At 45.3% G+C, this 26,823-nt stretch overlaps 1 protein-coding gene across 4 annotated transcripts in view; it reads right to left on the bottom strand.

Annotated features, from left to right (window-relative positions):
* Nucleotides 1–26,823, bottom strand: part of LOC147727294 (protein prune homolog 2-like) — a 1,486,257-nt gene that overhangs the window by 99,951 nt on the left and 1,359,483 nt on the right. The window contains exons 17-18 of one of the 4 annotated variants that reach the window (XM_086961347.1): nt 6,172–6,207; nt 4,786–4,824 (exon numbers count right to left, since the gene is read on the bottom strand). The exons of 1 other annotated variant lie outside the window; for it this stretch is intronic. In XM_086961347.1, coding sequence (XP_086817473.1) covers nt 4,786–4,824; nt 6,172–6,207 — 75 coding nt within the window. The remainder of the gene's footprint in view (nt 1–4,785; nt 4,825–6,171; nt 6,208–26,823) is intronic. 2 more of the 4 variants (XM_086961348.1, XM_086961349.1) reach the window with 2 other exon arrangements.

The raw sequence follows: 26,823 nt of genomic DNA, 5'->3' as shown, positions 1-26,823 counted from the left end.
GCCTCCTGACGAGGGCCCTGGCACTTATGTTTTTTTACAAATCAAGCACTGGTCTTCCGACCTTCTTGAACAGGTTACGATGGATATTAGCATGAAATGTTCATTCATTCAGTATAAACTCTTCTGGGAACAGTGATGGTGTTGTTCTGTTCCTTTTCTGGTATTGATACCTGATCTGATAAGGGAGGAACAAGACTTTGTTGACCACAGGAAAAGAATGAATTATGAAAGCTACAATATGTTACGGTGCGTTTAAATATAACTAGCTTCTGCAACTCTACGTGTTACAATCAGCAAGGGAAATATATAAAAAAACACGTTTTTTAAGACAAATATTAACTGACATACTTTGAATTACAAGTGGAGACAAGTGCTAGAGAGACCTTGATGGATGAAATTCCTCTGAAGGGCAAGTCCCCCCGTGGCTGTTCCGTGTGTATCTTTCAGTTGTCAAGGTTATTGATGTATTAGAACATACTAAACAATGTGATATTTCAGCATGATAAAACAGCTCACCAAACTGATCGCCAATAGCACATAGGGCGCACAATTAATTTGTTCAGGCTAGAGTTTATAGAATAAACCCTTGATGCATTTCTTTTTGTGATTCAAGAGGCTAATTTCACAATTATATGTGTTATTAGGAATCATAGATGAATGCCTAGGAAATATTGATGTGGCTTATTGCATCATTTTTATGGACTGAAATGTAAGATAATCATAGATTTCGATATGTATAACTTTCCCACTTATGAAAAGGTAGCCAGTTTACTGATATTATCAAGGTGCTGGTGCGACATATTATTCTCCTGAAGCAATGATTATAGGTGGAAAAAATGAAATATGGTGGTGTTTGGTTGTCTCTCACGCATTATCAGTCCGGAATTGTTACTGTCCATCTAGCCAGGAAAAGATAAGCATAGAAGGTCAAACTAAACACAAATTACTGACCCTTCCTATTTATAAGGAAATCCCTTGAGGACGGTATTTATCACCTCTGACTCCTGAAGAGAACTTTTTAAAGGGCTCACTGTGGATCTACTTCGGCATTTCTGATGAAAAAGAACAAGATTACCTTGATGTTCTGATAACCGCGGATGCTTTGATGCACGGATAAACATGCTTTATTCTATTTTGTGTCCATTTGTCTGAAAGTATCATTTACTAGCTGGGAAGGAAATCCAACGGCTCCCCCCGACTACAATGTTGGAAGTAGAAGGAGGACTACTACAGTGAAACAAAAATATCCTGGGCTGCTGGCTGAGAAAGACCAACTTCTGTGTCTTTGTCTGAACACAGCAGAAGCCATATCAATGTATCTTTTAAAAAGCAGCTTCTGTGGGAGCCATGGTGTGTGGGCTGAGGCGGAGCGCTTTATCGGTCAAGGAGCTCAAGAGTTTTACAGTACCCATGGGTGTGGGCAAATACAGCTGGGGCAAGTTCTCTTTCCGAGGAGAGCTTCTCCTTTGACCTGCACTTTCAAACTCTGCAGATGCTCTGGTGGTCCAACACTAACCATTCAAGAGAGCCCAAGGGCCTCATGTATTAAGAATTGATTTGCAGAATGCGGTCACAAATTGCGCACCAGTGTTTTGAGAATCTTTTCTGATTTTGTGAACAGACCTATGTACAAATAGGTCGTTCACAAAATACCGGATCACAGGGGGAACTGAAAAATCTGTTCAGCAGACCACCCCTCTGTGATTGTGTTTAGATGAAGAAACCTTTTTTTTCAAATTCAGCCCTTTCTCTTTGCGTATCAGTTACCACCCTAACTTAAAAGTCTGTCACTTTTCAAAGTTTTGCAATCAGAAAATGGTCGCAAAACATTGCTACAGAGTCACTATTTGGAAGAAATGCCAAAAAAATACCCTCCTTCCAAAGAGTGATTGTAAAACCATTTTTAAACCTATTTAGCTATCCGGGAAACCTTTTCCAAATCGCTTAATTGGTTTAGTATATTTGAACAAGGGTTTTAGCATTCGCAAACCCTCTGATTTACTGTTTCAGAGGGTTTGCGAATGCTAAAACCCTTTTTATATGAGGCCCCAAACTCTGTTTCCCAATAGTAAGTGGTAGTGTATCTGTGGTCTAACCTCCTGAGCACCTCGGTCTGAGAATCTAGCTGTTAGCAACAGATCACAGACAAAAGCACGGCAAACCAGAGCCTTTCTATGGAACCTCGAAAAATGATCAATGATATACGCGCTGATAAGAAATCAGATGAAAAGGAGTAGAAGTTTGGATGGGCAAGCGTCTTTTGACCCAAATGAGGAGCAGTGAAATGCAGATTATGAAGGGTTCTACTTGCCCAATGGAACACGTCAAAGAATTCATTCATCTTGGCAATTCGAATCACTGCTGTCGCTAAGCTAAACTGGCACCCGGGCATCACCTCAAGTGGCTCACTATCTCACTCTGGCATTTCTTTACATTCCTACTGACTAGCCTATTCAAGAAGAACAGATGGCCACGCGTAACATATCTACTTATTTTTTAATTTCTTGTGGTATATTTGAAACTCTAATTAGTGTGAGGTCAATGCATTTAGGGGTCAAATAATAAGAGAAGGGTGCAGATAGTACATGCACCCTCCTTACTCCAATGAAAAAAGAAAGTGCTGAGTCCAGTCACATTTTGAATATGGCACCTGCGTTAATAGATTTCAAGCACTTGAAATAGAAACCAGAACGCAGGACCAATTAGAGAGTTTTCTCAGCAAGAAGACTCCACTTACACTAGAAACATAAGAAGAAAAGGAATGTGAGGGAGTGGGGTCTGAGCACGAGGCAGTAAAGGACATCCACTTGGGCTTCCTAGTAGCTGGTATTAACAGTAGGCAATAAAATGATCAAATGCAAAATGCAAAAATTCTGCTATTATGCTAGTTGGCATTCTTTATCACACATGGCCCATTGTGAAGGTTGCTTCCAAGAGAAGGGCTGGTGGAGCAACCGTCAAACAAAGACAACTGACCTAATGCTATCCCATTCAGCATCTAGAGTTGTTTTGTGCACAAGCATCAAACTTTTACCTTTTTGCTTCAATTGACCAGATTTTCTCAGGCAGGGCTCTCCACAGTCTTTCACCTAGACAGTCTAGAGGCAGCCCAGAGTCAGCCACCTGTGCTGACCTTCCCGCTCCTTGTCAGTATGAGCATAAATCCTTGCAAGACCAAAGCGTTATGGCAAATTTTAGTGTAGTATCATGAAATAGTGAGGAACCTTTGCCCCAGTACAGCCCAATGTGTCAGAGACTAAACCCTGATTCCACTAAAACATCACTTGAAGCATGTGTCGTTTCACTAGCATTGGTGGAACATTACTTTAGTTTTTATTACATTTACAAATTGCCCTGACTGCTGGGAATCACACCTCGCTTACACCCTAGTTGATTAACATTGCCTACTGTGGAGTGGGGCCATTTCACACCTGTGTTCAGCTTAAAGCGGGGTGGAATACAGTGATCCACACTTATTGGCAGTTTTTCAATTTTATGATACAAATCTCCATAAATATAGATGGTAAATACATGCATACATGATTTTGTCTCGTTTGACACTCTGCAGTACCTCATGCTTATGAACATATAGAATTATAAGTGTGAGTTACCAAAATGTTTTGCACCAAGAGGTAATGAGTGATATCAAATAAACAAGAGCAAAGCTCAAATTGTCTGTGATGTCACTTAGAATCCCAAAGTGAAAAACATCCCTGTAACTCAGTTAGCCATCTCTAATTTTATGTTATGTATGCCCACCCTCAAAATAATCTGCCCCTGCTTATAACTGCTCAGCTGGGGTAAAGAAGTAATATGGGAGCCATACATAATATAGCCCCTCTTCTAAGTTCGAATTGTGAAAAAATACCCTACCTGCCATCCTTAGCCAACCCACACCACCCTCCCTACTGTCTTTCCCCCTGCATCTGTGCTGTCTGCTTTCAGTCAAAGAAGACAAGCAGAGCTGCACTGACAGGATCTCAGAAAAACCTGCAGCCTAGCCTGGAAGGCCCTTTTGACATAGCATCAGAGGTTAATGAGTTTTGTTATCGGTCGGTACGTCATTACAATGAATTACCAGATTTCATATTTATTATAAAGGAAAGAGTCTCTCTATGGATGCCTCGAATAGCAACAGTGTTCACCACAGTATATTACAGCATGTCCCTATACCTCATAAACCTCCCCACACCCTTCCCATAAAGTCCAATATTTAACCAATACCTTTTCAACCATAGACTAAAAAATGGCACTCGATGTAAATTAAAGTGTTTCACAACCTTATCAGGAGTATGACGCGCTATATAAATTCAACAATACTATACAATATATTCCTAGGAAAGGGTGGCTCTTTCTGGTAATCCATTGTCAGGACCCACAGAAAGTGAAATGAGTGTTCTGTCAAATTCTTGTTGGTATGGCATGAGTTGTCATCTTTGAAAATGGAAGGTCTTCCGAGATGCACGAAGAAAGGGAGCCAATAGTATAACAATACAAGGAATCTACATCGTGAATTTAGAATGTTTGTGATGCCATGAACGACAGCTGAAATTTTGCCCTGATTATGTGAAGCGGTTACTACAAGTATTTGTGGATTTTCTACTGACAGTAGGGATAAATTCATACGAGAAAGTGAAAATAAATATTATCCAATGATAGGTAAGTATATCCCCATTTAATTTTTTGCATTCAATATGTAGTTTAAAAAAAGAATACTTCACATGCTGTCCTTTTTTATGGCTCAAAAGAACAATGTGGCAGAGGTTTTCGAAAAGTAAATCTTACTTGGCGGTTTCATTGGCTTCCTTCAGTTCTTCATCCAGTCTGCAGGGACACAAGTTATTGAAGCAGCAAAGGGAGGCAGAGGAGGAAGGAAGAAGCAGGCATAGCATAAGAAAGAAGCAAAGCAAAGCCAAGCAAAATAATACAATTCAGGTGCATGCTCTAAAACTCTGTCCTCACTCTAGGGTTTTTAAAACTACATTTTCATGCAAATGGGCTGCACTCTTTGAGACTTATGTACGAAGGCATTTTGCCTTGACAAAAGGTCTAATTTGCAAAATTGGGCCTTTTCTGACCTCAAAAAGGCCTTTTTGGTATGTAACAACCCCAAGCTGATATTTCTAATGTGAAGGGGTGTGTTTAGGGCGTCCCTTTCGAATATCAATTTGGAATGGGATGTATTCATGTTTTACAAAAGAAATCCAATCACAAAAGATTAATTCTTTCCTGACTACACAAACGTAGTGGTAATCCATTCACAAACTAGGCGGGGTTCCCAAGGGACGCTTTCTGAATGTTGACAAAAACATTTTTTAAGTGTAGCTACTGGTCCCATGGAACTCTGTATATTCTTAAAATATGGTATTCAAACTTTTCTTTTTAAACATGTCCCGTTTTCTGTTAAGGAAAATAGGCTGCCCCTCGAAAAAATACTGCTTTATTTTAAAGCAATCACAGACATGGTGGTCTGCTGACCCTAGCAGGCCCCTATCCGTGGGATGGCTGTGAATCATTGTGGATCACAATTTGTGAGCTACATCATTAATATTCATGAGGTAGGTTGAATTGCATCCCACTAAAATTCAATATTTTGCAAACTGATCTATTAATACTTAGATCGGTTCACAAAATACCACACTCGTCGGAAAAAACTGGTCACAATTTGCAAACAGTATTTTGCAACCAGTGCTTCTTACATCTGGTCCATGCATGGGCAGTAGAGTTATTCTTTAAACTTTGCGACTTCCTGGTGCGCTGGAGCCTTGTATGCATTTTGTTGCTGTTTTCAAAATTCTACGCGACACGGGGTTTCCTAACTCATGACCGCATTCGTGAAAACATATGGAGCTAACCTCGAACCAGACATCAAATAGAGGCGCTGAGGCGGGGTTACTGGCCCTTGCATGCTGGGCAGAAAACTAAAGACAGTCAGTCGCTTTGTGAGGCACCCGGGAGTTAGTTGCAGCCTGGGCCAAAAAGGTTTCAGTTGCAGGGAGGAGGTCGATCTCAACAGCATTGATAGAGGAAAAAGACACCTAATTACAGACAAGAAAGAAGAACAAACTCTTTCAACGCTGCTGTTGAGGTCACCTCCACAAACGGAGGGGAGTTCTTAGCAAGGATACACGCTATTATGGAGAGGAGCAGGCCTGCAGAACAACTATTTACCTCACGCTTCTTGAAAAGCACCTTTCTTCCTCATACCTTACAATATAAAATGAGTTACATTCTGGTGAGCAGTTGAAAGAGTGACACATCGAAACCACAGAGAGCTGATGCAGTTCTTATACACAATGACAGGGAAGTTAAACCAGCATAACGTTTCACATTAAAACTACGTTTTTCTAAACACATGTTCTTCTGAGATGCTGTTACATTGTTTACACTCCACAGTTCGTGTTTTACAATTGACGTTCTTGGATAGGTCGTGAAAGATTTTTCCTGTGTGCACTCTCCCTTCTCTTAAAGGCTTATAAAAATTTAATTTACTTGTAAAAAAAGATTTAACCATTGTTTGCCATGAAAATGTTCATTATGAATGTTAAAAATGCTCCCTGGACATATAGTCCAAGTTTGTTGATCGTTCGAAATAACATTTCAGCATCAACAGTATTAAATGAATTAAGAATAAGACATTTAAACCAGTAAGTAGTACATTAGTATAGTATACCTGATTCTCACATACATAAAAACAGCAATAAATAATAAGTTAAAATCCTTATATGCAAAAGTGCATCAGATCAGACCGCATAAAATCCCATCCCATCATGTTTCTTAAAAGTTTTTGCCTCGTCATCCAAGTTGCGTATAGAAACTTTGACACGGCTACTACAACTATTGTCGAAGTGTCACTTTTACTGATTCTATAAGCTTCTCCTCTTTTGCCAAGCTCAGAGTGCGACAAAGGGGCGCTATCCACCTGCTTCTGGCTTTGACGTATAAGGAGCAGAAAAATAACAAATGTTCATCTGTTTTTACAACAGTTTTACAACAAAAACAATAACGTGACACCGGCATCGCAGCCACCCATGAGGCGGTAAGGGCTTGAACTGGAAGTATCCCAAATGTTGAAATACTTTACGTGCACATGCCCGGCGCTTGAAATCTTTAAATTCCTCAGGTTTGTTGGTGGATTTGTGGAATAGAAAGAATCTGGTTAAACTACCCATGTGATTGTGTTGCTCCCTGCAAGTGGCAACTTTCTCATATACCTGTTTCTTTCCCATTTGTTTGTCCCTGGGTCGAATAGAACAGGGTTTTTCCCCAAATGTTTCCAGGCCCTGATTGCTCTAAGTCTTTATCACAAAATGCAGTCATTTTATTTTTGAAGCTGGTTTCGTTCTTGAATTTATGCCAGTCCCTCCCTAAAGTGGCAATTTGCTGGTGCTCCAAATACTTATCCGGTATGATAATGGTCTTAAAGCAGCCAACACAGCTACTTCATGGATACCTAGATCCAAGCGTTCTAATGGTGTCCTCCTCCCTAGGTCAGTAGGAACTCTGAGAAAATTACTTTCAGTAACAATCAGAACCTCCATGTTGCATTGACCCCATGCTGCCGCTCCATATAGGGCTGCAACCCCCTAGCTTCGGGTTGTAAATTTCCAAAGCCGGTAGGATTGGCACCCGGTGGCTTTTTATTAGCAAACCTACATATTGCGTAGGCTCTATGTGTGATCGTAATTGAGATTTTTATGATTAGTGGTTCCCAGGATCCCGTTTCAACCAGCCAAATGCTTATTCCCTGCTCTGATGACACTCCTCGCCCTACCTCTCTTTGAGTAGGTCATACATTTTGTTTTGGTTGTGTTAATTTTAAGACCATACTTGAAGCAGAACTGGTTGAACCTGTTGATCAAGTTCTTTAGGCCCCTCCTGGTTTTAGCCAGCAGGAGTGTGTCATCAGCAAAGAAAAGCCCTGAGATTTTGTGGCCAGTCAGGGAAAGGAAATCATTAACATAGTTCAACAGGTAAGTAACATAATTGTTAATGTATAAAAGAAAAAGTGTTGGTGTTAGAACCCAACCTTGGTGCACAACTTGTTCAACTGGGAAAGCATCAGTCAGTTCTCCAGTATTGCCACACCGGCAGGACCTTGGCATAATTTCCCTCGTGGAGGAGCATAGCTATGCGCAATAAGTTAGGAGGGATCCCCATCCCTCAAAGAACCTCCACCCATTTTTCCCTAATCCCCAAATGAAATGCGACTCTGAGGTCAATGAATATCACAAAGAAGTCACCCCTTCTACGTCTTCTGTTTTCCATTTTGAGCCTAAAACCTGCCTGCAGGTTCAAGAGGATATTGTTCCCCTCAATCTAGGAGTCGCCCCAAAACCTGTTAACAAAAAATCACTTGTTTATTGTATAGGAGGTTGATTGGGCTGTTATTAGAGGGGATGCTGGATTCCCTTTCTTAAAGATTAGCACAATCTCAGCACCCTTCCATGATATAGTAATAGCCTCCTTCACTACTATTCTATTGGAGATGCACTGCACAAGCAGTTTCCTCTAAGGAGAAGACTACTGGAGGGGGGGGGGGGGGTGGAATTTGACAGACAGTTAGCGTCCCCAGGCGAAACACCCTTATTTGTTTCATGAGTGCTTGAGTATAGGGTTCCAAAACGGGTGAAACATTCATAGGGTAGGATTGAAGATTCACCTATTTTCCCCACTTTCCAACCTCCTAGACTGACTAGGTACCAGAATTTCTTCTAGTTGTTAGTGGTTGAAGCGTTCATAAGATCTAGCCAAATTTAATTTTCCCATTCAGCTTTGGCTTGCTTTCAGGTGTCCCGATATAGGGCCCTGCTTTCCCCCAAGACCCCAGGTGACGCCCCTTTTTATTGCTTCCAGCAGCTTGGTCTTTGCAATTTTGCACGGCCTATTAAATCACTCCTTTGGAGAAATCGATTTAAGTCACCCCAAGACTCCTTTGGTAAAAACATCTGTCACCTTTAGAAACACAGCCTTGTGCTCACTCAGGATTATTGCGTGGTTCCTCCAATTTGCCAGTATAGTCTTCAAGGTTTAGATATAAGTCTGAAACTGCATTGGGTGAAAAACTACCTTGCACTTAACATTTCTCCTATTGTTCGTGGTTTCTAGCTGGGTCTGGTAACCTCCCACTTCTGAAGAAAAGGGCAATAAAGTTAAATGTTTCAGTTTAAGTATCAAAGGATTGTGATCGCTCTCATCTCACTCCATCGCCAACATATTGCCCATTTGGCGGGGAACAGCCATTACAACGCGGGTTTTACCACACGTTGCTTTTACATCGCATGCATTACAGCGCATGCAATGTTACAACGCGTGGTAAAACCACGCATACCATTACATCGCATGAGCTTTTACAACGCATGCGATGTATTGTGTAATGGTGACGGCTATTCACGTCGTTGTCAGGAAACTCAGGCTGTTTCCTCACAACGACGTGAAGCAAGCAGGAAGGAGGAAGCAGGATCTGACGGCGACGCTGGGTAGGAGAGAGGTAAGGGGGTTTGTACATGGGGTGGGGTTACTTTTGTAGGGTTTAGGGTAGTTTAAAAGTAGTGTGGTAATGTTTGTGTTGTGTGTGTGTGTTTTAAAAACGTTTTAGTGTGTGTTGTGTTGTCGTGTTTGTTTAGTGTAGTGTATTGGGGAGGGTAGTGTAGTGTAGTGATTTAGGTTTTAGGGTAGTGTAGTGTTGTAGTGGTTGTTTTTTGTGGCGTATTAGGGTTTAGGGTAGTGTAAGGATGGGAGTAGTGTGGGTGTTGTAGTAGGGTTTAGGGTAGTGTAGGGGTGGGAGTAGTGTGGGTAGTGTAGTAGTGTTTTAGGGTAGTGTAGGGGTGGGAGTAGTGTGGGTAGCGTAGTAGTGTTTTAGGGTAGTGTAGGGGTGGGAGTAGTGTGGGTAGCGTAGTAGTGTTTTAGGGTTTAGTGTAGTGTAGGGGTGGGAGTAGTGTGGGTAGCGTAGTAGTGTTTTAGGGTTTAGGGTAGTGTAAGGGTGGGATTAGTGTGGGTAGCATAGTAGTGTTTTAGGGTTTAGGGTAGTGTAGGGGTGGGAGTAGTGTGGGTAGTGTAGTAGTGTTTTAGGGTTTAGGGTAGTGTACGGGTGGGAGTAGTGTGGGTAGTGTTGTAGTGTAGTAGTGTTTTAGGGTTTAGGGTAGTGTAAGGGTAGGAGTAGTGTGGGTAGCATAGTAGTGTTTGAGGGTTTATGGTAGTGTAAGGGTGGGAGTAGTGTGGGTAGCGTAGTAGTGTTTTAGGGTTTAGGGTAGTGTAGGGGTGGGAGAAGTGTTGGTAGCGTAGTAGTGGTTTAGGGTAATGTAAGGGTGGGAGTAGTGTGGGTAGCGTAGTAGTGTTTTAGGGTTTAGGGTAGTGTAGGGGTGGGACTAGTGTGAGTAGCATAGTAGTGTTTTAGGGTTTAGGGTAGTGTAGGGGTGGGAGTAGTGTGGGTAGCGTAGTAGTGTTTTAGGGTTTAGGGTAGTGTAGGGGTGGGAGTAGTGTGGGTAGTGTAGTAGTGTTTGAGGGTTTAGGGTAGTGTAAGGGTGGGAGTAGTGTGGGTAGCGTAGTAGTGTTTTAGGGTTATGGGGTGGGAGTAGTGTGGGTAGTGTAGTAGTGGTTTAGGGTAGTGTAAGGGTGGGAGTAGTGTGGGTAGCGTAGTAGTGTTTTAGGGTTTAGGGTAGTGTAGGGGTGGGAGTAGTGTGGGTAGCATAGTAGTGTTTTAGGGTTGAGGGGTGGGAGTAGTGTGGGTAGCGTAGTAGTGGTTTAGGGTAGTGTAAGGGTGGGAGTAGTGTGGGTAGCGTAGTAGTGTTTTAGGGTTTAGGGTAGTGTAGGGGTGTGAGTAGTGTAGGTAGCGTAGTTGTGTTTTAGGGTTTAGGGTAGTGTAGGGGTGGGAGTAGTGTGGGTAGCCTAGTAGTGTTTGAGGGTTTAGGGTAGTGTAAGGGTGGGAGTAGTGTGGGTAGCGTAGTAGTGTTTTAGGGTTAAGGGGTGGGAGTAGTGTGGGTAGCGTAGTAGTGGTTTAGGGTAGTGTAAGGGTGGGAGTAGTGTGGGTAGTGTAGTAGTGTTTTAGGGTTAAGGGTAGTGTAGGGGTGGGAGTAGTGTAGGTAGAGTAGTCGTATTTTAGGGTTTAGGGTAGTGTAGGGGTGGGAGTAGTGAGGGTAGCGTAGTAGTGTTTTAGGGTTTAGGGTAGTGTAGGGGTGGGAGTAGTGTGGGTAGCATAGTAGTGTTTTAGGGTTTAGGTTAGTGTAGGGGTGGGAGTAGTGTGGGTAGCGTAGTAGTGTTTTAGGGTTTAGGGTAGTGTAGGGGTGGGAGTAGTGTGGGTAGTGTTGTAGTGTAGTAGTGTTTTAGGGTTTAGGGTAGGGTAAGGGTGGGAGTAGTGTGGGTAGCATAGTAGTGTTTGAGGGTTTATGGTAGTGTAAGGGTGGGAGTAGTGTGGGTAGCGTAGTAGTGTTTTAGGGTTTAGGGTAGTGTAGGGGTGGGAGAAGTGTTGGTAGCGTAGTGGTGGTTCAGGGTAATGTAAGGGTGAGAGTAGTGTGGGTAGCGTAGTAGTGTTTTAGGGTTTAGGGTAGTGTAGGGGTGGGACTAGTGTGGGTAGCATAGTAGTGTTTTAGGGTTTAGGGTAGTGTAGGGGTGGGAGTAGTGTGGGTAGCGTAGTAGTGTTTTAGGGTTTAGGGTAGTGTAGGGGTGGAAGTAGTGTGGGTAGCGTAGTAGTGTTTGAGGGTTTAGGGTAGTGTAAGGGTGGGAGTAGTGTGGGTAGCATAGTAGTGTTTTAGGGTTAAGGGGTGGGAGTAGTGTGGGTAGCGTAGTAGTGGTTTAGGGTAGTGTAAGGGTGGGAGTAGTGTGGGTAGCGTAGTAGTGTTTTAGGGTTTAGGGTAGTGTAGGGGTGTGAGTAGTGTAGGTAGCGTAGTTGTGTTTTAGGGTTTAGGGTAGTGTAGGGGTGGGAGTAGTGTGGGTAGCCTAGTAGTGTTTGAGGGTTTAGGGTAGTGTAAGGGTGGGAGTAGTGTGGGTAGCGTAGTAGTGTTTTAGGGTTAAGGGGTGGGAGTAGTGTGGGTAGCGTAGTAGTGGTTTAGGGTAGTGTAAGGGTGGGAGTAGTGTGGGTAGTGTAGTAGTGTTTTAGGGTTAAGGGTAGTGTAGGGGTGGGAGTAGTGTAGGTAGAGTAGTCGTATTTTAGGGTTTAGGGTAGTGTAGGGGTGGGAGTAGTGAGGGTAGCGTAGTAGTGTTTTAGGGTTTAGGGTAGTGTAGGGGTGGGAGTAGTGTGGGTAGCATAGTAGTGTTTTAGGGTTTAGGTTAGTGTAGGGGTGGGAGTAGTGTGGGTAGCGTAGTAGTGTTTTAGGGTTTAGGGTAGTGTAGGGGTGGGAGTAGTGTGGGTAGTGTTGTAGTGTAGTAGTGTTTTAGGGTTTAGGGTAGGGTAAGGGTGGGAGTAGTGTGGGTAGCATAGTAGTGTTTGAGGGTTTATGGTAGTGTAAGGGTGGGAGTAGTGTGGGTAGCGTAGTAGTGTTTTAGGGTTTAGGGTAGTGTAGGGGTGGGAGAAGTGTTGGTAGCGTAGTAGTGGTTTAGGGTAATGTAAGGGTGAGAGTAGTGTGGGTAGCGTAGTAGTGTTTTAGGGTTTAGGGTAGTGTAGGGGTGGGACTAGTGTGGGTAGCATAGTAGTGTTTTAGGGTTTAGGGTAGTGTAGGGGTGGGAGTAGTGTGGGTAGCGTAGTAGTGTTTTAGGGTTTAGGGTAGTGTAGGGGTGGAAGTAGTGTGGGTAGCATAGTAGTGTTTGAGGGTTTAGGGTAGTGTAAGGGTGGGAGTAGTGTGGGTAGCATAGTAGTGTTTTAGGGTTAAGGGGTGGGAGTAGTGTGGGTAGCGTAGTAGTGGTTTAGGGTAGTGTAAGGGTGGGAGTAGTGTGGGTAGCGTAGTAGTGTGTTAGGGTTTAGGGTAGTGTAGGGGTGGGAGTAGTGTGGGTAGCCTAGTAGTGTTTTAGGGTTAAGGGGTGGGAGTAGTGTGGGTAGCGTAGTAGTGGTTTAGGGTAGTGCAAGGGTGGGAGTAGTGTGGGTAGCATAGTAGTGTTTTAGGGTTTAGGGTAGTGTAGGGGTGGGAGTAGTGTAGGTAGCGCAGTCGTGTTTTAGGGTTTAGGGTAGTGTAGGGGTGGGAGTAGTGTGGGTAGGGTAGTAGTGTTTAAGGGTTTAGGGTAGTGTAAGGGTGGGAGTAGTGTGGGTAGCGTAGTAGTGTTTTAGGGTTAAGGGGTGGGAGTAGTGTGGGTAGCGTAGTAGTGGTTTAGGGTAGTGTAAGGTTGGGAGTAGTGTGGGTAGCATAGTAGTGTTTTAGGGTTTAGGGTAGTGTAGGGGTGGGAGTAGTGTAGGTAGCGTAGTCGTGTTTTAGGGTTTAGGGTAGTGTAGGGGTGGGAGTAGTGAGGGTAGCGTAGTAGTGTTTTAGGGTTTAGGGTAGTGTAGGGGTGGGAGTAGTGTGGGTAGCGTAGTAGTGTTTTAGGGTTTAGGTTAGTGTAGGGGTGGGAGTAGTGTGGGTAGCGTAGTAGTGTTTTAGGGTTTAGGGTAGTGTAAGGTGGGAGTAGTGTGGGTAGCATAGTAGTGTTTTAGGAATATAAAATTACAACATTCCTTGTCCAACAGCGCCATCCAGCGCAAGTCGTAGTAACGACTTGCGTTGTAATGGCATAGTTGTAAAGGCACTGCGGTGTAACCACCGCGTTGTAAACGATGCTCCCCTTTACCACGCATGCCTTTGCGTTGTAATGGCATGCCTGGTAAAAGCATACTCGTGGTAAAAGTATGCGATGTTATGGCATGCGATGTCATTGACATTGCGTACTAATACCCGCGTTGTAATGGCATGCGTGGTATTAGTATGCGATGTAATGACATACATTCCCATTTGGCTTCAGAGTCTCGCATCCAGTAGGATGTAGTAAATGGAGCTTTAATACAACCCTCTTCTAAATGTGGGAGCAGGAATTTTGTCTGAGGGTGAGTGGCCATTACAGGCACACAAGCCATGCGTCAGAGTAAGTTCCACCACTTGGAGGGTCGCCCAGAGAGGTTTTTTCTCACCCAGGAGGTGAGATCAGGGATCCCTCATTTTGAATCCTCTGAGCTAGACAGATCTTGCGCTATACCACTTGGTTCAAAGGAGAGTTTGAAATCATCAGCCACAAGCACGTGGTGGGATTCTGAGTGAGCTTCCAATATTCTGTCCAGCATTCGATGGGTTTGATATTCCTGAATATAGCCACAACTCCTATTGTATATGTTAATTAGCAGGAAGGGTTTGGACTTTGGGTGAGAAAAAAATAGCCCTTGAATATCTGGGGAACCTGATTTGAATTGAGTGATAGGACAGGATAAGGTGGAGTGCACCAATATAAGCAATCCACTTGAAGGGTGCCCAGCAACAGGTTTAATAGGGGGGCACACTGTAACTCTTAAACCTCCCCCTATACACTTGCACATGTCTCCTGGAACAGGCACATTTCATGTCTGTCAATAAATCGACCCCAATCAGGGTCACCTACCTTACCCCTGATACCTGCAGTATTCCAGCTCAAGATTATTGGCTGTGGAGTTAGGGGACTTAGTCGCACGCACGGCATTGGTATCTGCATCATGCAATTTCATTCCTCACATACAAATCACCTAATGTGCAAACGCTATTAGATAGGGAGCTAGTATCACAGGCTGGGAGCCTGTGCCTTCTCTCCACAGCTCCAGCAATGCAACTGAGGCTGGAGAGAGCTTAACTATGCATGAGGAGTTTGGCCAGCCTGAGACGGCCGGCTAAACACCTCATGCACAGTGAAGGGAGTGCCCACAACTCTCCTACCAGCAGTGTCGTTCCCCGGACCTACCCCGAATACTCGTCAGAGTCCTGAGGGCAGGTCCAGGGGATAAAAATAAATGGAGCGGCCACACCTGGTAGATTACGCAAGACCTTTTTTTCAGTTGGGCGAATGATTCCTCTATACGATCAGCAAGACAGAGTACATTTAACATAACGACTCATAACGTGTATTTGTGAAGTGCACATTTACCCACGGGCATCTTGGCACTGAATAACAGATGTTTATTGTTGCCCAACTCAATGGTACTCATTTGACAACACAATCATATATGGACAAGTGTCCGGCGGTAGGTTAATTGATATTGATTTAAGTCCTGAAGCCTGGCCCACCCTTGTGCCTACCAATGGCCCCCACTCTGTCTTCTACACCCCTCTTCCTGGCACACCTAAGAATGATGTTCTCACTCTCGTCTGCTCGCATAGTCAAATTGGGTCGGTTAGCTGGCATACTGGATAAAAGGTGGCTTCCTGCTGGCTCGCCCGGGATAATCTCTGCCCGCGGGGGCTGGTCTATGTGGATTGTAGTCACAATGTGGCGCTCAACAGATGATGCCCACCGGCTGCTGCGTGGGATAGAGAGAATTTATCTTGCATAACTCTAATTGTGTATCAACCGGGTGTTCATAAATTGGCTCCAGTTTGCCCATCACAGGCTCCTTGAGACTACTGTCTCAATTGATTTGCCCTTGTCAACCACTTCAGAGATCCCATCAAAGGACAGAGTAGAATCACACAACCTCTCTGATGTAATACCTGTAATACCTGTATCAGTTATTCAACTTTTCCTAGTGGGACCCCTAACTGCCCCACTGTTTGGTTGTGGTTGGGATTATGCTGTCTCCGGCTCCACAATATAGACACTAGCTGGTGGGTTTGTGGAACATGCCACTGATCTAAAACAGGCAGCTGTAGCTCTTGTGTCAAGTGGCGATGTTACTGGAGAAGTATGAGCTGCACAAGGAAGAGTGAGGAGACGGATAAAAGACGCTAAACCAGCTAACTGTCTTTACTAATTACTCCGACTGTCCTCTGTAAGCAGCCCTCAAGAGTGGTGCCAAGGAGAGGGGGTCACGCTCATCACCATTCTCAAGGAGGGAAAGCCCAAGACAGACTGTGCCTCTTATAGGCCCATCTCTTTCCTTAATGCAGAACCTAAAGTTCTCGCTAAGCTCCTGGTCAATCGCCTGGTCAAAGTGATCAGCAGACTTGTTCACCCAGACCAGTCAGGCTATATGCCTCAGCGAAATACAGCATTGAATCTGCGGAGGGTACATGGAGTAATGGGAAGATTGGCAACAATACAAGAACCAGTGATCATAGTTTCCTTGGACGCCTCAATGGCATTCAATTATATTGAATGGCCATACCTTTTCGCAGTCCTGGTGAAGCTGGGTTTTGGACCTGGCTTCTTTACTCAGAGCCCTTGGCACAGGTCGTGGTGAACAACAAGAAATCTGAGGTGTTTGCACTGGGTTGGGGTACTCGCCAGGGGTGCCTGTTTTCCCCCTCCTGTTCGCCCTTGCGGCTTGGATTCAGAGGGATCCAATTGTGCGCGGACTACGCTGGACGGAAACATGGGAGGACCGCATCACGCTATACGCGGATGATATCCTTCTGTTTCTCACCTTCCTTAGAGCATCGCTGATAGCGGTGTTTGACATATTTGCGAGCTTTGGTAGATTCTCTGGGTATTCCATAAACTGGGGTAAGTCCACCCTTTACAACCTCCACGGTGAACCCCCAATTATACCCAAGGGCTTCCCTATACAAGACACCATGACAGGCTTTAAATATTTAAGGGTCTTTGTGACATCGGACCAACATCTCCATTATGTTCATAATTTACTTCCTCCTCTACAAAAACTGAAGCGAGACATCTTGACATTGAAGTCGCTCCCGCTCTCACTGTTGGGTAGGGCAGCACTGTTTAAAATTATGTCCCTGCCTCGCTTTCTGTATGCACTGCAGAGCTACCCTGATCCAATACCTACTAGATACTTTAGAGAAATAGAAGGACTGTAGAGAAACTTACTGTGGGAAGGGACGCCCCAAATCGCACTGACAAAACTCACTCTCATTTGGTTTGATGGGGGGATCGGGCTTCCTGATCTCAAGAAATATTATTAGGCTTCCCACCTCGCAGCTATTAATCACGGCACCTATAGACACGCAGACGATCCAGGCTATGCCATGGACTGTTGGCTTCTCCCCGGGGGAAACTACAATAGAGCCTTTTATTCTAGATGCAGTGGTCCCACTCACCAGACCGACCAAACATTCTGTACAGGTCTGGCATGCAGCAAACAAAAGCCGGGATGGGAGCGAAAACTGCCGCTGGAAACACCTCTCTGGGACTCAGAGACACTTGGGGACCTATGGAGGTTGAAGGGTTTTGATAGGTGGGTACTTATCAGGATTTCAAGGGTCGGAGATTTGTGGGCAAAGGGAGATGTAGGGTCATTTGCTTCCCTGCAACAGAAACACATACTCGCAGATACAGAGTACTTTCGGTATCTATAGGTCCGACAGGCATTGCAGTCTCACTTCACAAAAAGGTCCACAACCCCGCAGTACACACCCCTTGAGGATAGATTGCTCGATGGTTACCTGCCAGAGAATACGATCTCTCTCACGTATAAGAAATTGATAAACAACACCGTGACTTCCCTTCAGAACACAAGGATGGAGTGGGAGGGAGATGGCCTCGATCTTGATGATGAGGAATGGTAGGAGGCGCTCGCCTCTACACCGGAGGTAGCGAGTTTGGCTAGACTGCATCTTGTTCAGTTGAAAATATTGCACAGGGTGTATGTGACTGGACCCTGCTTGGTTTGAATGGGAAGGGCACAGGGTGGGGAGTGCAGAAGGAAGTGTGGCAATGAAGGCATGTTAATGCATATCCTATGGGCCTGTCAGCTCATTCGGGAGTACTGGCGAAAAATACATGCTGCTCTTGGTTACGTACTAGAATTGGACATTCGGCCCGAGGCGAAAAAGTGCCTTATGAACGTTTGGAAGGCCATAGACCTGAGCAGAATGGGTAAGATCTGGGCCACTCTGGGCCTTATCGTGGCAAAAAGGAACATAGCTCAATTGTGGGGAGCTACAACCCCGCCAACTGTAACAGAATGGAAGAAGCATATGGACTGGTGCATGTTCCGTGAAAAAACAGTGTACCTCGCTAGGGGCTGCCCGAGTAAATGGCCATTGGTATGGGGGGCATGGAATACATACCGGGAGATCTGTAGTCCACCACGTGACTCTCCTATTGAAGACCTGCCCTCACCATAATTGTAAAGTTTCAGGTGCTATCACAGTTCAGTTCAATCTATACAATAATTATTATTGTGACCCCTTGTTCTAACCTCCCATGTACATCATGTCAATTTGTTATATGCTACCTTGCTGACACGTATTGATTAACAAAAAGATTTATAAAAAAAAGTGGGTGGTGCCAAGAACTGCTTTAGTGCCTACGCTTTCCAATTTTGAGCCAAGACTTAATGGCAAGCTTATGTGTAGAGGTAAAATGTAATCACAGTACCTGAAGCAGTCCGAATGAAACAGGGGTGGCACAGCCCAGCCCAGCCTCCTCCAGGCGATGGCTGCCAAAGACGGGCCAAGTGTTGGCCCGTCCTTTGCTGCATCAATGCCCAGGGGCGTCCTGCACATGTCCCATGCTGAGGGAGAAGTAATGTGCTTAAAGGCGCTCAGCAGCAGTGCCTCCCTGAAGCGATGAGATATAGGGCGTGTAATCTGTTGGACCTGGCATCTTTGGTGTGTTTTTGCCCTGTCTTTTTGCTTGTTTTTGACTGTGTGCTGCATTTCACTTTTGCTGGTTTTAGGACTCTTATCACTTACCCACTGCTGACCAATGCTAAAGTGCAAGTGCTCCCTATGCAAATTGTATCAGTTGTCCATGATTGGCATATGTGATATACTAGTAAATTCCTAGTCAAGTGTACCAGGTGTGCCCAGGGCCTGCAAATCAAATGCTACTAGTGCGCCTGCAGCATTGATTGTGCCACCCACATGAGTAGCCCTGCAAACATGTCTCAGACCTGCCACTGCAGTGTCTGTGTATGCAATTTTAAACAGCTGTGGCAACTTGGCAAGTGCATCCACTTGCCAGGCTCAACCATCCCTTTTATTACATGTAAGGCACCCTTAAGGAAGGACAAAGGTAGCCCCATGGGTAGGGTTGCATTGAATTTAAAAGGTATGATATGTACGACACTGTCAGCGATGCCCCTGCCTGCACTGGGGCAGAGGGCACTGCTTGTGGAGAGCATGATGCACCACCCAACTTACAATGCAGCCCCGACCTCCCCAACAACTGCGCTTCACACCGACTCCGCAACATAGCGACACTGACTTTGTCATAGAGGAAGTGGCCTGCACCGGAGCCAAGGGCACTGCTCGTGAAGTGGATGATTCACTGCCCCAAATTGCACCACAGCCCCGACTTCCCTGACAGCAGGGCTTCGCACCAAAGCTGCACTGTTGCCTCCACCGGAGCCAAGTACACCGCTTGTGAAGAGGACAATGCACCACCCCGACTTACAATGCAGTCCTGACGCCTGTTGACACCACCACCTCGACCACATCATCGCGGAGTCGATAACTGACGTGGGCGACCTTGCAGACTCATCTATACCACACCATCGTAATGAACAGACGCATTTTCGCCGGTGCCGCTACACCCCCCCAATGCCTCACCTCCCCTGTGGCAGTAAGGAATCAACGCTGCCTTCAATCGCATCACTTCCCCGGCATCGTACAACATTTTTGTTTTCATCATTGTAAAGTACTGTTACTTTGGGGGTCCGTGTGACTGCGTGGCCGGCCCATTCCCGCACGGTCGGCGCTGCACTGTGGATTCAGACCTGTCACGACATTGAGATAGCCAGTTGGAGCTATTGTCTTCTAAGAGCTATATTTTTACAGTAGTCTTTCACAAAGTGATATCTTGGTTTGTGTGTGTTGGATTTTTTTCGTTTTGGTCTTGTACATCCAGATAAATATTGGCTTTTTTTCTAAACCTGTGTGGTATCCTTTTGTAGTGTTTTCACTGTGTTACTTTGTGTGTATGCACAAATGGTTTACACATTACCTCTGAGATAAGCCTGCCAGCTCGTGCAAAATGGGTGAGAAGGGGTTATTTTAGCTGTTTGACTCTCTTACCCTGACTAGAATAAGGGTCCCTACTTGAACAGAGTGCTGAACTCTGGCAGATAGAGACCCCAAGTTCTAACATAGTCCCTCAAGCCCCTGCTCTCCAAACACTTGTTTTCCTACGATGCAGGAGCAGTAATGCACTTAAAAGCTCTCAGCGACAGCGCCTCCCAGATGCAATGAGGTGTGAGGCGTGTAGTCCCGTGGGCACCCGCTCTCCCAACACTTGTTTTCCTGTGCTGTGGGAGCAGTAGTTCGCTAAAACGAGGTTAGTGGCAGCTCAGGGCAGCACCTCACTGGCGCGCTGAGGTATGCAACATGTAGTCCCTCTGGACCCCGCTTTCCAAACGCTCATAGATTAGTCAGTAACAATACACATCTGGGAAGAAATTATTCGTCTAAAGTAATGGCGAGAGCACTGCCCAGTTGCAGGAATGAAGGAGGGCCCGCAGTGCGGCACAGCTAAGATGCCACTAGTGGCTTCGGGCGATGCTCACGGATGCCTAGCAGAGGCGGTGCGTCTCCTGGGTCACTTAGTCTCCCTGTGCCACTGTGTGCAGTAATGTAGATTGATTTAATCCAATGTTTGTGTGAATTCCTGAGTGAAACACATAATGCGGACGATGCAGCCTCAGGAATACAAGCATTCCATTTGAACTGCGTTGGGTCTACTCAAGGTAAATTAGGAATCTTCAAAGAGGCATGTGATGCCAAACATGGTCCAAGACCAAGTACACATGAGTCACTCAGAAGAAGTGCGAAACAACACACTACTCGCAATGATGACCTTTCAAAGACTTTTTTTATTAGGTCGAGCTGACCTGCATTCAATGCGAAAGCATTGATTGCTGTCAGCTAGACAACTATTGTCAGCCGTATTTGGGAATGTGGACACGAGTCAGACGCGCGCTTTTGCAGTCTCAGTTTTGACCGCAGGAGCGCGCGTCTGAGCCGCGCTTGCGCAGACGAACTCACAGCCCCTGCTTTCGCTTCCCTTGCAAGCATTAACGGCGCACACACACAGACACAACCAGCCCCCACCCCTCTGCATGCACGCACACAAACACACACACACAGGCGCGCGCGCACATACACACGCTGCCGCCCCCTAACCCCCCTGCACACACACGCATACACACGCCGCCGCCGCCCTCTACCCCCCCCCCCCCATACACACACACACGGTGGTTGGGTGTCACGGGCAGCTGCCCTCTGCCAGGCTCACAATGAGCGAAGGGAAGGGGCTTTGCCGATCCTTAACGGGGCTCTTCAGATTGTAGCGGGCTTCCATGGCTACGGCTGCTGCTCTCACGGATGCTCGTGGTGTGCCGGGTTCATGTCGGTGTTACGCCGCCCCAGCTTTAGCCCTGACGTGGCACCAAGTTCGTGGCCCTGCCCCGGTGCTCGCACTAACGCTTCAAGCTGCGGCGCCCGGGGATGTGAGATCAGATCCAGCCGCTGACTGTGCCCTTCAGTGCAGCGCCGACATAGAAAAGGGACTGGTGCGGCGGAGAAAGTGCAAGCGAAACTGCAGGAAGGGTAGGCGACGCAGTAATGCTCCATTATTCAAAATGTGAATGAAAAAACTAAAATGTGCGAACACCAGATTAACACACATTTCTCTGTTACTGCATCACCCTAATTCAAAGTGGCAATACGTTACACAGTAGCAACTCCATTTGTTACCCGGAGGGCAATGGTAGGATACCTTCCAGGAGCGAAAAAGACTAGTAGGGCACATCAAGCTATACCTTCCAATTATATACAGTTCTTAAAAGCCCACTAGCTGGGCCATGGTGTTTCTCCCTCCCTAAAACTCATAATAAGCTTCTGAATGCGAGTCTGTTATATGAATAAACACATCTCATTCAGCTTCCACAGGTGTTCAATAAGTCGGATGAGATCACCGTGAACCACATCAAACAAACACACTTCAATCTGTATTTAACTCTTTCAAAAAAGATGTGCTTAGATAGCAATAGCATCAGATTTAACAAATATGCCAGCAGTAGTCCACAGAAAACGGTGAAATTTTAGGTTGCACAATTTAGGAGAGGGATGTCTGTCTTTTAACAAGATCGTGGCCAAATTCTTTTCAAATGGGTTCAGACTGAGGCTGACGGAAAACAATTGGATCATGACCGCATTCAGCCCGCCCACCCTTTAGAACGCCCGCACCATGCAACCATTCAAAAACAACTGGTTCAAATATGTTCTCTCAATGTTTCAAGCTTTATTACAAATGTCCCAAAAAGATGTTAATATTTCACTTCTGTTATTCGATTTTCGGAACAATAAAATACACTGAACATAATCTTCACAAAAGTTATTTACAAAAGTTTAAGCTATTCCCATTATAAATTACAATAACTTTAAAGTGGGTTGTTATAATACTGTGCTATTTTGTATAATGGAATCTGGGAGATTACTGTAATAGGCAAGGCTCTTGATTTTGGTTACCCCAAACGACAAGATCTGGTAGTAGACGAGATGCACTGCAGTAATCCCTGGTACATTCTTTTAGAGTGGACAGTATATTAGTATGCCAACTGTGATTTTGTACAAATTTTTAGTTGTATGCCTTTATGCATTATTAGAACTTTGGTATGTTGGGAGCTCCATTGCAGACAATGGAGTGCTTCCTGCTTCTACGGGCCGGTCAAGGCCCGCAGAGCAACATTCCAATGTTCTACAAGGGCTTCTCGAAGCTCGAGGGGATTTATATCCCCTCGAGCTTCGAGAACCCTTTGTTTAATTTGTTAGAACATTCTGCCCTCTAGTGGCAGAATGTTCTTATAGCCTTATAGCCCTTCATAGCAAGTCTATACCGGCAATTAAAGTCCCGAGTCTCGTTAAAGTCCCTCGCCTTCGGCTCGGGCCTTTAACGATTCAGCGGGCCTTTAATAGCCGGTACGGCGGGCTATAAGGCTATATTATTTCCTTGTGTGTAAGGTTACGGTTAATACAATAGATGTGTGTTGGTTATGGTGGCAAGACAACCATAAAGAATGTAGGCCTGACTGGTACAATGACAAAAGTTATGTCAGAATCCTGATCTGTTATGAAACGGTATGACAAAGGAAGTGTGCCTGACTTATTTACTGTGAAAAAAGATATGTCAAAACAAATAGATCTTTAAGAGTGCATTCTTATTACACTGTGCAAATGTCTGTAGACAGGTATTTTTTTTACATGACATCTCATCGCTTACATCAGTAGGCAAGGGGTTTGTTGTTAGTTACTGCTTTCACAAAACCTTGGGGTAGAAGATTAACACAATGAGATTCCTAGCTAAGCCCTCCTGAGGGGGTTGTATTTTGGTTTATCAATTCTAACATATGCATTTGTAAATGTATGACTAAAGTCCTGATGGCTGCCCTGGGGGGAAGCTTATGCTCAATACAGTAAGGCTGGGTTAGTTATTGTAACAAGTGAATATTAATGGTTATAGGTTACTAGGAAGAATTTTGCCACATGCAACAACTGTAATCTGTATATGTTGACAAGTTGCATAACTTATTTATTATGAAACACACAAAGTCAATAGGCCTTTGGGCCTTATGGTATTATACAGTTGTGAGAACCCCTTTAAGTGGGACATGGGACAAGCAGGGGTTACCGGGCCCAAATGTGTGGGTTGTGGCCTTTTTTACTCCAGATCTGCTGTCTCAGGGCTGTCCCTAGGCCCGACCTAATATGGGTCCTGACTAATTGGGTCAACTACTACCCCCTCCAGCTCTTGACTCTCGGTGATCAGCACTTGACTCTCGGTGAGTGCGGGGTTCGAGCAGTCCAAAGCTCTTTGAGGGGAGTCCAAAAGACAAGGTACAAACAGTAACCACAATAAGCTGATTGTCCTAATACTTACCATTATGAAAAACATAGTATTTTAATATAAGCATACAAAGCACAGGCAACATACTAAATAATAACCACATTTTTTTTTATAGTCATCACATTAGAGACATCCTAGGCAGTATTCCAAAGTCCTTTCATCCCTTTCTAGTGAGGCCGATGATTCCCTGCTCAATACTGGTGGCAACTTTCCGATATACACCAAGCTAGTCCCTGCATGACAAAATCTACGTTTGGCATTAATTGTCAACTATTGCTGTGCTAGGTGCTAAATTCGCCCCCACCTGGCAAACAGGGTAGGAAACTTGCTCTGCACCAGGGTGATGGCCCTCACTTCACGGTGGACCCCACCTGGCTTATGGGGGTCACCAACATCATTGGTGCAGGGGTGGCTCCACTGCAACGGCGGAGGAGCGTCGCCCGGCTGGCTCAGAGCCAGCAGCTACACATAAAACGATATTTCATTATCATTTTATTTTTAAGCAGCTGGCTCAGCCAGTGTGTGCAGGTAGGGATGGGGCCTGGACACGGGAGAAGACGTGCTATGTGCACTCTCTAAGTGCCCAATTGTGCTTGGCCAGCAGTCTCAGGCACTTAGGTTTCTCTAACCTGGCTGGTTTGAACACCGGGGCTGGAGAAACCCCACAGACTTACTGTCCTGAGCAGGGCATCTTTTCAGCCTGCTCAGGACAATCCCTGCACTGCTTTAGAGCAGCACGAGGATTGGACAGGTAGTCTGTGACATAGTCACAGTGTCTACTGGGACCAGGAAGAAGCAGCATGGAGGCGTGACGCATTAGGTAGCTGGCAGCAGGTACGTTTAACTTAATTTTGTTTGAATTATTATTAAACTCCTCTCACACTCTCCCCCTCTTGCAGCCCACACCCCTTCCACCCCCCCCCCCCCCCCCCCACCACCACTTTTTCTCTGTGGCGGCTGCCGCTGGGTGCAGCGGTTCCAAAGAATCTTCTGGTTTTAGCAGGCATGCAGAAGGCTAGTGCTCAAGGCGCAGAGCGAGTGATCTTCCCTTCTTGGGTGATGGCCTATTACCCAGCAGGGAGACCAGCAGACCTTGGTTCCGAGTACTGTTTCCAGCAGCTAGGAGTCTTGTGTCCTTCTCTCTGGCTAAACAGCACTGTTGAAAAAAGTGTGGGACTCATGCTACCACCTTTATTGTCCAAATCTAGACACAAATATTTAGTGTCTGGCCCTTTGAAAGTCGGGTCGTGGGTTTTAACTCTTTACAAGTACCCTTTCCTCTGCTTTGCACTTTGTCTGAGGCAGTCTGCCACACCAGGAGTGGCTTTAATTCTGACTTACCCACAGCACATGCAGAGGGAGTAACTGGGGATGAAACTTGGCTCTCAGCCTCCACTGAGAGATGTCTCAACGGTTGAAATGCCTAATACTTCTCTTCATTTATGATTCCTTGGTCTTACAATGCCAACCTTATCCGACCCAGCATCTTCCTGACAATGAGCCCAGAGCCTACTGACCTGTAACTCTTCCTGGAACCAAAGAGACATTTGATGTGCACAGATGCTGTTCTGCTCCCTTTCCTCCAGTGTGTTTGTTCCCATCCCAACCCTCAGGAATGTCAGCAATCCAGATCTGATACCTGGGGGTTGCACTCTATACGTCAATTAGCCTCTCTAGGCCCTGGGGTTCAAAAATGCAACCCAGAGGCCTCCATGTTGTGTACCATGCACAGGCACACATGCATTCTAGAAGGCACATGCAAATATCACATGCTGTCTAGCACCAAAGATGATCACCATGTAGGCCAAGAGCGGTGCTTGGTGAGCCCCTCCTGGTCAAAGCATGAGATATACCTAGGTCATTGCATACACGCATAATCCATGTTTGCGCATGGCCAGAAATCAGTATCAGGGATTCAGATATCCATGCAGGTGGGACACTACTATCCCTATGCAGGGGACTTTTCTATCCCCAAAACTGCATTAAGCTGGTAGACAGGTATTTTGGTACATGGGATCTCACAGATTGCTGCAGTAGACAAGGGGCTTGGTGTTGGTGATCACCTTTGATAAGCCTTGGAGCTGGAAGATTTAAATTGCGATAATCCATGCTAATCCCTTGTAGGATGGATTGTATATTGTTTTGCAAGTCTGATTTTGCAGTGTCTAATTTTGAACGTTTCACCATGCACAGGTTGCAGGTGTATAACTGGGAATGTCATGCAACAATCCCCAAGGGCTTCTGTCCTCCTGCTGCAGAGCTCTACATGACGTAGAAGTCCACTCAGGGAGCGATCTGAACCTCCTCTACCAATGCACTATTTTTCTTCTCAGGTAAAAATGTGTCCTTATGGAATAACAGTTGGTCTACACCCCCAGCAAATCTGGAGATGCTCCGTACCCGTTGCCTTCCTGGAAGAGGTTGGTTACTTCAACCCATCTCTGACCATTTCGAGCATGGAAATTAGTTGAAGAGGAGTTTGAAAATGCCCAGAAAGAATCATCTTACTGGGCATTCCCAAACCTTCAAGGCGCTTGCCTTGTAGGTTTGGGAATGCCCAGAATGATGGAATGCCCACTACCCAGCTCTTGATGGGATTTACTAATGTAGATTTTCCGCATTCATGGTGGATAATTTTGCAATAGTAAAAGCATTCTTAGCAATTAGGAATCATTTACAAATTCCAGCCAGTCGGAAAAGAAGTATTTTCAGGTTTAAATTTATGATGAACACAGAATATCCATTTGTGAATAGAGACCAGTGTGATTCTCCTTTCCTTCACAGGTGGGCTTAGCAATGGTAAAAGTATCATAAGTGAATGCAATTTGTCTACCCAAAAACATGGTCTGCACGAGCCCAGTTGTTTCTACTCTCTCAAGCAACTGCACCTACCGCAATTAGAATGACATCATTCATTTGCTTTCAGTGTAACCAAACAATCTGCAGCACATACAACAAAAAGCAACACTATCTGGAGAAATAATACATGTGCTAAGCTCA

This window comes from Lissotriton vulgaris, chromosome 3_1, assembly GCF_964263255.1.
Source record: "Lissotriton vulgaris chromosome 3_1, aLisVul1.2, whole genome shotgun sequence".
Classification (NCBI taxonomy): domain Eukaryota; kingdom Metazoa; phylum Chordata; class Amphibia; order Caudata; family Salamandridae; genus Lissotriton; species Lissotriton vulgaris.
This window is presented reverse-complemented; position numbering and strand designations above follow the sequence as displayed.